At 40.1% G+C, this 10,920-nt stretch overlaps 1 protein-coding gene across 1 annotated transcript in view; it reads right to left on the reverse strand.

Annotated features, from left to right (window-relative positions):
• Positions 1-242: 242 nt before the first annotated feature.
• The window catches only part of LOC111871927 (odorant receptor 83a), a gene marked incomplete at its 5' end in the record, with an annotated part of 12,372 nt that continues 1,694 nt past the window's right edge, over positions 243-10,920 (reverse strand). The window contains 5 exons of the mRNA XM_023865339.1: positions 243-689; positions 2,298-2,453; positions 3,566-3,670; positions 5,652-5,751; positions 7,347-7,984. Of these exons, the coding sequence (XP_023721107.1) occupies positions 633-689; positions 2,298-2,453; positions 3,566-3,670; positions 5,652-5,751; positions 7,347-7,984 (1,056 nt within the window). The remainder of the gene's footprint in view (positions 690-2,297; positions 2,454-3,565; positions 3,671-5,651; positions 5,752-7,346; positions 7,985-10,920) is intronic.

Consider the following 10,920-nt stretch of genomic DNA (forward strand, 5'->3'; position numbering starts at 1 on the left):
GACCTTCTGGCTTGTAGCATGTGATAATATATATAGAAAGCTCTCCTCTTGGTGAGATACGTATATTCAGAAAAGAACTGCCTTTCTTATATTTCACATAACGTTTCATTTTAACATGAAATACACAGATGTTAGTTCTAGATTCTTTGGGAACTTCCCTTGCTGTGTCTTACACCGGCACATGCCAGTCCTACCGAAGCCGCTGAGAACATCCGGTGAAAAGTAGAAAATTTGAACTAGAATACAATGCAAAGCACTCTACTTTTTTTATTTAAAATTACTTACTTTGCGTGCTCAAGTAGCCATACACATACGTACTTCTGCTGTGTGTATGCGAGAATCCAAAGAATGGGCATTTGGTGAAGAAATACAATTTATTTGTATGGTCTGTCCTATAAGGATTGTGTTCTGAAGGTCACAGAAGTGATTTGTATATCTAGTGAATTAAATATAAGCATCTAACACGAACAAAAAGAATAGACTCTGAAACAGCACTGCAGATCTCTCTGGATGGAAACATCAACTGAAACAAACATTCGTGTTACTTCTAACTATTGCCCATAAAGTCTCACTGGAATTGCTACGGTCAGTTTCTTGTTCCTACTCAAGCATTCTTCGTTTTCACCTCCTTCTTAGGAGTCGTGCAGTTGAATGAGCATCGTGAAATATCTATAAGAAGCATTCACCAACTGAAACAGAGATTAGGAACGTTTTAAATACATCTACACTGCAGGAGTACGTAGAAGTGTCCTCGTTGGAGTGCAGTGAAACGAATACAAGCACGTGCCCTTTTATGACTTTATATGTTTGGATTTGCACTGTATGTACCTTGTTTACTGTATGTACTTTGTTTTGTATTGTTCCCTTTATGTTGTAGTGCTTCCTTGTCTGTATCAGTGTAAGATCTGCTGCCACCGGGTGAATACCCAATTGCAGTATAATAATAACAACAACACACATAAGAACATGTGGCTAAAGTTACGTGTATCATTCAAGTTGTATGTTGGCGAAGGTAAAGCTTTCCTGTGCTTAATTAAGCACAACTTTTGTGAAGATGTATGGGGGAGTTGAGGTACAGCACCCTAGATTCATAAAATTGGCACTATGTGTACGGAAGACTTCAAACTCACGCTCCGGCCGCTTTATCTATAGCGAAAGACGTGCCAGTACCCACAAAATAAGTGGCTACATGAGACCCAGAGTCGATGTGGAAGTTGTGAAGAAAAGGAAAAAAACTATCTCTGCCGAGAATCGAGGTTCTTGTGTCATTCGGGCTGTAACCTATGCATAACATCGACTGAACTATCTTAGCTCCTCCATAGTATAGTTTCAAAGATGGATTACTTAGAATTTTATTTTTTCTAGACGTTTCAAATTATTTTCTGAACGAACACTGCCCAAATGCGCAGATGGATGCGCAGTATTCCGATACGCCAATACTAACCTAACCTCTAAACGAATTAACTTAAAATCTAATAAATTATAAATACAGTTAATTTTCTCACCGAGTAACTAGCCAAGCGCCGAGTCGGAAATGAATCCCCCAGATTAAAGGCCAAGGATATAATAATGTACTGCCCGGTGAGAAATATTACATATAACTCAGTAAGCAGAGATAGATTAGTGTGAAGCAAGAATGAAATGATGATAGGTTAGTTATAACTAAAGGAAATCCAATGGAACTTTGTCCATCATAGACCTTACAGTAACTCACCCAGGATCCAGCACAAGGCTCCACTGTGACAATCCAGCGACTAACGTAAAGAGCTTTAGGAAAATCTCACAAGAATTTTCAGCACAATTTATTTGTTTTTGTGGTAACCATCATTGATCTTACAGTTCATCTCAAGAGAACTGTGTTCTGGGATATTGAACCATGTATTATGACAGAAAGTTACCGTTGTTTTGGAGGAACATATTTCTTCCTTCTTTACTGCCAAGTAAGCAAAACCGCACGGATACCAGGGCTCGCTCAGTTTATTCCGCATCCCGGAAGAGGATGCCGATAGATTTTTCACTGAGAGTCTGTATATGGACTTTTATTAAACCACACGGTGTAACACTCTAAAATATCGTAAACTTCATAGCCACGGTTGCTTGAAACTCAAGGTCTCGCTATTTATAAGATATAAAAAGAATTGTAATTTTAAAAAATCGAAAAAAAGTCTGTAGTTCTAAAGTAAATTGAAAGAAAACATAACCTCACTAATTGAATACATTTCATCAAGTGTGTCTTAATTTAGATTTACGAATTTAGTGCTATACAGTTACGTTCTTCCGCAAAGAATGCCACTTACAGAAGAGAAAGTCAGTAAAGACATGTCAAAGAAAACTCCAGCCCTCACGGTCACCGGTCTTGAGGCCCTCATGATGGCCAGAGGCAGCAGACTTTTGTATCCCGCTGTCTGGCTGTACCATTCAGTGCTATAGAACGCCAGCTGCACCTTCTCACTCTGAAAACAGTTGCAATATTAATTTATATTCTCATATAGTTATTTGAATTAAGTTAACTGACAGATATCGAGTAGTCCATAATTCATGGTTCTGAAATAAATTCCTTCAATTAATAATGTTATATTTCAGTATCCCGTCGGCCTGCATAAATCTGACTTAAGAGCTTTGTGCCGTCTAAGTGCAACGTCATTTACTGTATCTTTATTGGACACCATTTCACTAAATTTTCCGGCTTAAGTGGTCATCTTCAGGTGTACAGGTTAAGGATTCTGCTGCTCGCTGTAACGCGGTACAACTGTGCACCTGAAGTTGGCCATTTAAGCCGGAAAATTGAGTGACATGGTGTCCAATAAAGAGACAGTAAACGACGTTGCACTTAAACGGAGATAAAACTCCTAAGTCAGATTCTTCAGTTTAGCTGCTAACAACGAAAAGTAGTCTCAAAGTAGAGCGCTCTCCTTGCACAATCCTGCAGACGACCAAGGACGCTTCAGAGGCTTTTGTTGCTTATATCCTGAGGATACCGAAGATATACCAAACAGACAAAGAACAAGAACGAATCGGAAACACGATCTCTCTCCGCTGTTCTTTTATTCTCTCTGATTCTCTCTCTGCTTCTTCAACTTTAAACACGGAAATTTACTTTCCTCCGTAACCTCTGTAAACTTCTGCCGGAGCGCTCTGCTTTACATTGTCACTTCCCCAGAACCACTTCAGCGGATAGAGGGTGTCGCGTGGTCAGCGCAATGGATCACCACGGCCGTTAATTTCGGTTTCCTAGACCGGAGCCGCTACTTTTCCATTCAAATATCCTCACGAGGCTGAGTGGACCCCGTTCCAGACCCACTACTTCTCAGAAAATCTGGTAGCGCCTGGAATCGAACCCGGGATCTCTAGCCAGGAACTCTGACCACACTAATTTCACCGACAAGTGGCGGTCGGTATAGTTCGCTTGCGGACTACAGGACACGGAGTTTGTTTTTCTCCAAAAACACACCCCTTTGCTTACCTCAAATATCACATGCTATTACCCTATTAGCTGCAAACGGCAGTGTGGTGAGCGCTAGGTTGTGTGTGCGGACAGGTGGAGAACTAATGTTCCTGCACAAACCTCGTCAATTACTTGCTGTCCAAACCAGGCGTATGCACCTACTAAGAACAGTGACGCAGCGAACAGAGAGGTGAAAGCGAGGAATTGCTCGTAATCAGAAACATTCTGTAACACAGAACATCACTGTGAGATACATGCAATGAATGATGCTAGCATGAAGCCAGCGAGAAGGGGTAACTCAGTGATTAGGCTACAGGCTTGCAGATCGGGGTCTCTGGGTTTGAGTTTTTTTTTATTGCCAGTGGGGTGGGACTATGTCCCTTGTACTGCGGCCACTTCTGGCCTATTATACCATCCCCAGATCATAGGTGAGGGTGATTGTGGAGCAATTGGTGGAATGAAGATTGGCAGGGGAAACCGAAGTACTCGGAGAGAACCTGCCCCAGCGCCACTTTGTCCACCACAGATTCCACTTGATCGGACCCGGGATCGAACCCAGGCCGTCGCGGTAGGATGCCAGCGACTTACTTCAGGGACGGACATTTTAAGACTTTCAGAGCTTGCAGATCGACTCTGTGGCTCATCCTTTCATAATATTAAAAAGGTAAAACTATTCATGTAACATGCCATGGAGGCCTATACGGATATGAGACGTCGAGGCTCCCATATTTTCTATGTAATCGGCTCACAGATGGCGGTGAGGTTGTCAGCCTTACGCGCCGGTCATCCTTTACCCCCAGGAAGATTTCTGGTACTCATTTCTGTTAGATGCTGAGTCGATCCAAAGGCCATAGTGAGTCTGTAAGAATTACATCAATCGAAAAATACAAGTACCTCATCTGATATCTAACCCTGGACATTCCGGCTTGTAGCATAGTGCGTCAACCAACTTTGCTACCGTGCGCCTCCATATCCTGTATTAATCAAAACAATATCCCCTCGGGTAAAGCGGTAGAGAACGCGAAGCTGATCACGCATCTACATCCAATACCAAGACTAAGAATGTGTGGAGGTGTAATTTCTTTTCCTCCATAATTTTTCACCGAGCACAATGGATTTTACATCAATATAAATTAAGTTTTAATTATATATTTCTTATTATCTATAGAGTGAGGTAGGTAGAGATACCCTGCAGACCATTAGAAGAGCCCGAACGAATGACCACCACGTATGAAAAGGAAATTATTACGATGTAACCTGATGAATTCATTCTTACATCCCTCGTTGCAGAGAACGACAGTTACAAGGTTCTGAGGTCCTCGAAACAGAGTCAGCCTCTATTCGAACCAGCTGCATCCTTGCTTGTGGTCATCATGCCATGCAGTTCTTGTATGTACTCGTATATACATATGAATATTTCTGCACGTGACAGATATTATTATATAATATATGCACTGCAACAAATTGAAATATACAAAACTATAATTTTGCCTGTGGTTTTGTATGTACGTAAAACTTGGTCTTTGCCATTAAGGAACATAGACTGAGGGTGTTTGATAACTGGGTAAAGGTAAAGATGTTCCTGTGCTTAACTAATTAAGCACTACGCCTAAAAGGCATATGGGGGAGTGGATGTATAAATCCACATTCTCTTGACCTTGGTACTAGTTGAAAGTGAGTGGTCAGGTTCACCCTCCGGTTGAGAACAGGGTGTTGAGGAGAGATGAAGTGACGGGAGGTTGGAGAAAACTGCATAATGAGGAGCTTCATAAATTGTACTCTTCGCCAAGTAAAATTAGAATGATCAAGTCAAGGAAGATGAGATTGGCAGGGAATGTAGCATGAATAGAAAAGGAAAAGGAATGCATACAGGATAATGTTTGGAAAGCCAGAAGGAAACACACCATTAGGAAGACCAAGACGTGGGTGGGTGGATAATATTAAAATGGAGCTTAGGAACATAGGATAGAGCGCTACGGACAGAATTAATCTGGTTCAGGATAGGGACCAGTGGAGGGCTCTTCTGTATATGGTAATGAATCTTCAGGTTCTGTAAAATACTTGGAAGTTCTTGAGTAGCTGCACAATTGGCGGCTTCTCAAGAAGGGCTCGGCTCCATGAAGTTAGTTAGTTAGCCCAGCCTCTTCATCGACTAAGCTATCAAGGCTTCTACACCGCACTTTACGTGCGCTACGTACAGATTTACCTGCACCATCTGGAATCCTGTCATGCACAGCAGGAGGGGGAAGTTGAGCACCTTCAGGAAAGTAGCTAAACTCACGATCTTGTTGAGATGGTCGACGAACCTGCAAGTTGGGTTTATCGTTACAGCATTAAGTACCAGCCTATATGGATCGTAATGGATTAATATTTTCTAATTGAAAATTAATGTACTCTTAAATACTGCAACATAATAATCAAAAATAAGAGTGAAATGGAACATAAGTGACATTCACAGGAGGAAACACATTTACACAGAATATGTTAATCTCAAAATGTAAAGGAAAGTAGCTATTTCCTTAACTTCGACATGCGCAGGAGGACGACATGAGGCTGGAAGAACGTGAGCGGTGTATGATTGTTTCAGGACCCTGTATATTGCCTGGTGAAGACATTTACACGCTGTCTGTAAATCCCTTTACCACAAATTTGCACGTCAGTAAAAGCCACAAAACGGCTCTCAAACGTTTGATGAGGGGAGATATCCAGTCTCAATTTATTTGTGTTTATTCTTCCTTTTTAATATTATCTTAAAACGCTCTTTATTCCTCTGATGTATACCGTCCAATGACGGCACGTTTGCTGGTTAACTAACTTTTATAGTATGCATCTTGTGTGTCATACGAGAGATGTGTAATGCGAGAGTGTACACAGTAGTTCTGAAAGAGACAAAATGGCCACTACTGATAGCATAAAAATCCATACAAACACAATATGAATTCATGTTGCTTAATAACGCAAGCAACAGTATTCTCGTACGCCTGAAGATGAACAAAAAAAGGGTCGAAACACGTAGTGTTACCACCAACAGCTAATAAACAGATGTTGACACAGTAATGTCTGTCTCTTTCAGAACCACTGTGTAGACTGTCCTATTATATTAGTATAGCTTTCGTAACTGACTGAACTAGTCCCATGGAACTGAGCCCTTCTTGAGAAGCCGTCAGTTGTGAATCTATTCAAGAACTTTCCGGCATTTTATGAAACCCGAAGGCTGTTACAGCGTTCACAAGAGCCATCCACTGGTCTCTATCCTAAGCCAGATCAATCCTGTCCACACCACCCCACCGTACTTATCGAAGATATATTTTAATATTATCCACCACCCTACTTCATGTTCTCCCTAGTTGTCTCTTCTATTCTGGCTTTCCCATCAATATCCTATATACATTCCTCTTCGACCCATTCATGCTACATGCCCTGCCTATCTCACCCTCTTGACTTGATCATTCTAATTATACTTGGAGAAGAGTACAAGTTATGAAGCTCCTCATTATGCAGTTTTCTCCAAACTCCTGTCACTTCATCTCTCTTCGGTCCAAATATTCCCCTCAACATCCTCAGCCTATGTTCCTCCCTTAATGTCAGAGACCAAGTTTCACACCCATTCGTAACTGCTGGCTAACAAATTAGAAAAATGTGCAAGAAAGTAGTGATGGCATGAATGTTACGCCACATTATTACTGGAAGAACTGAGGAAAACCTGGAAGATCTTAATTAAGCCTAGCCAGTCTCTGGGCACAACCTACAAACTGAATAAGAAGCAATGACAGCGACATTTGATTTGAAACCAATAAATATAAAAATAATTTGAGGTTTTATTTTATTTTTTTTGGTCTTTGAGGTAGTCCGAATTGTACTCTGTCAATATGCGTTTAAAATCGGGAAAGTGGTAACTTACTCGATGATAGCTTGGTGATATCTGATGCATTCAGCAAGGTACAGCTGGAATGGATCTTCGCCTCCTGGGAGCGCCGTCTCGCACCTGGGGCTTCCAGAATCCTTCTCAAATCCGCGCCGATATTCGTTAGGAATATTGTCATGTGCTGATGTTACTGCTTCCTTCTCAGAACTGTCGTCTGCACTAAAGTGCAAAGGAGACTTGTGCTTTGTTCTGTTCAACTCCACTTCAGAGGCATTCTCATGCATGTCATTCAGCATTGCACATAAAACCTTGAATTGAGCAGCTGCATGACTCATCAGAGACACAAACATTGTATCAACGGAAAATATCTGTACTAGTGGAAGAGTTATAATAATAAATTGCAAGGCAGTGATTATTTCATACCGAGGCGAACTTTTAATATCAAAAGGGACCCACATCACGAATATAAATCCGTCAAAGTTATTTTCTTCTTTGATAGAAGTGTTATTATCAAAATTGTTAATTTCATTCCTATTAAATATTGGCGCTACTGCCCAGAGAATAGCAAGGTTGGCAGAAATAATAACAGCGACAATTACAGCCATTTTAATTTGACGCTCAACTGCTTGAACAAATCTTATATATTTCTTATTCATTTTGGCCACGAATTCCATCTTCAAAAAATCTACAAGATTCATGAATTCAGTTTTGCTGTGAAGGAAATATAAGCAGGCAATTGTTGTTAGAAGTAAAGCAGTCAAGTGGCTCATTATGTTTGCAATTAAAGGAATGTCACCCCAGTAGGCATATAGTGCCATGAACTGCCCTAACAACCCTAATATATCCAATGTAAAAGTGACTCTTAGGAATATTTTGTGCAGCAAGATTACGAAAGGCGTTGCATTGTTGGGTGGAAGAAGGCCACACAAACGAAGCAGAAAATTGAAATACATGATCTGTGATTTTTTCACAGAAAATTCTTCTCTTGATTCAGATGTTTGAATCCTTTTCTTCGTTGATCCTCTCATTTCTCCGGAAAATCTGGAACAAAACCTGTTATCAAAAATAATTCATTATTGATATTAATATACACTTGGTCGTCGACTTACGTCCTATGCGACTTACGACCACAAAAAAATAAAAATAAAAGTTGATTAAAATGTAAAAGTTTTTAAAAATAAATTATGAAGATGATAAAAGATTAGAAAGGTTAAAAAATACTGTTAATAAATATATGGCCGACATACGACCTGTCAGTCAGAACGGAAGTCGGTCGTAAGTCGTCGGCCAAGTGTATTTGTTATTTTAGACATTTAGTGAATCGTTGCTTAAGCATAATTAAGTTCAAGGATAAAATACTGGAAAAAGAGAAGCACTTTTCAAAGCCCACAACTGGATCTTATTTCAATGCAGAGGAATCTGTACAAATTCTAACAAAACATTTTTAATATTACTCTCAAATTTACGACTATTTCTCTCAAGTTTTATCCAATCAACAGACATTTCGATCAGAATTTTACATGCAGTCATCCCTACCACGAATTTAGCATATCCAAAACATCCCATCAACATTATGATCACCGAAATAAGGTTTGATTAAAAGTACAAATTAAGTGATCGAGGATCGCTATATATAATTTTCTCCTTCCTTTTGTTACTTCTATCTTATATCCCCATATTTGCTTCAAAACCCGGTAATAGAGTATTATAAGTTTGTGTTTATCTTTTGAGTTGGCTTGTATTCATCATATATTTACACAAGACAGATAATTTCTCTATCTTAATCTTTATGCATTTAGACTGAATGCCTGCAAAATTTCCCAGATTTAATCTCCTGTTAACCGGTGTATCTTAATGAGAAACAAGATCAGTGAACCTTAAAAATATTTACTCTTAGAGCATAACATACGTGGACCGTGTAGGCAGTGTTTTACCTTGGTCTCCGCGGTGTCTCTGTGAACGCGATATACCTGTAGGCGGGCAGTGGATTTACAGGACTTGTCACCAAATTTCCTTTCAAAGGAGTGTCTTACATTCATTAGCAAAACCACATTAAACACTTCTTACGTAATATGTCGGAACCCCTTTGACGTCAAACGACAGAAGTGAGAATAAATTATTTAAGTATCAAGAAACGGCCATAATTACTAAGTTCTAAGACAATTTCTTTTTCTTTAATTTGTCATTTACGTAGAATACACAAGTAACTAATTTTATGGTAAAAAAAAGGTCGATCTCAAATTTTTAAGACATATATGTGTCCAGCACCCTGAACAAGAGGAAGTTGTTTTCTTAATATGCAGTCTGTCTGTCTCTTTGTCTTTACATAGTCATTTGACGGTAGACGGGTTTGCAGTGATGATCAGATTTACTGGGCTCTTTGTTACAGCGCGTGTCCACAGTTACGTATTCACTGCCGTTACTTGGTAGTGGCTTCCAACGGCTGACGTCCCCCTTCTTTCATGTTCTCGAACTGTCCCGAGCCTCAACTACTAGTTCCTCGCAGTAACAGCTCACAATTACCGAACACCAGCAGTCATCTAACTCACTGTCTCAAATCCCTCTTTCTACTACCTCGTCCTGATTGTAACATTTCGGCATGGACCGCAGAGAAAACGCCTTTCTTCTGTTGTTGTTTACGGGCCGCTGCCTAATAAAGGCCGTTTTACAGTTGTTTATTTTGCGGTTGTTGCCTAGCAACAGGTCTATGTGCCATAATATGTTTATGGATATGCCCCTCGTTAAACCTGGAGCGGTCCAATGTATTTTATTAATATTCTATAGCAGAGAGCATGCCCATCACAGGAAGGTGACCTGTGAACGAGGATTCTGGGTCCAAAATGGGGGCCAAAGAACAACATGGCCGTTTTCTCGCAAATGGATGCCACGATTTTGATTGCATTTTCTTTTTATTTATGGAAAATATCATCCTTAATAAGGCTGCATATCAGATGACACCAGAGAAATAATTATCAGCACCTGTGGCCCAAATCCAAAGCATTTGTTTTCTGATGCCGACTAAATCTTACATTCAGTTCCGAAACCTTTGTCTTCTCATCTGGTGACCATGAATTTAAACATCAAAACAACCAATACTATAATTTTTTCCCGTGGTTCTGTATGGGTGTGAAACTTGGTCGCTGACATTAAGGGAGGAACACAGACTGAGGGTGTTTGAGAACAGGGCGTTGAGGAGAATATTTGGACCGAAGAGAGATGAAGTGACAGGAGGCAGAAAACTGCATAATGAGGAGCTTCATAACATGTATTCTTCTCCAAGTATAATTAAAATGATCAAGTCAAAGAGTATAAGATGGGCAGGGAATATAGCACGTATGTGGAGAAGAGGAATACACAGAGAATTTTGGTGACAAAGCCAGAAGAAAAGAGAACACTGAGTAGATCTAGACGTAGCTGACAGGACAATATTAAAATGGAGCTTAGGAATATAGGATAGAGTGTTATGGACAGGATTAATGTGGATCAGGATAGGAATCAGTAGAAGGCTCTTGTGAACACGGTAATGAATCTTACGGTTCCACAAAATGATGGGAAGTTCTTGAGTATCTGAGCGAGTGGCGGTTTTTCAAGAAGAACCCATCCCAGGCGT

Source organism: Cryptotermes secundus, unplaced genomic scaffold (assembly GCF_002891405.2).
Source record: "Cryptotermes secundus unplaced genomic scaffold, Csec_1.0 scaffold2225, whole genome shotgun sequence".
Taxonomy (NCBI): domain Eukaryota; kingdom Metazoa; phylum Arthropoda; class Insecta; order Blattodea; family Kalotermitidae; genus Cryptotermes; species Cryptotermes secundus.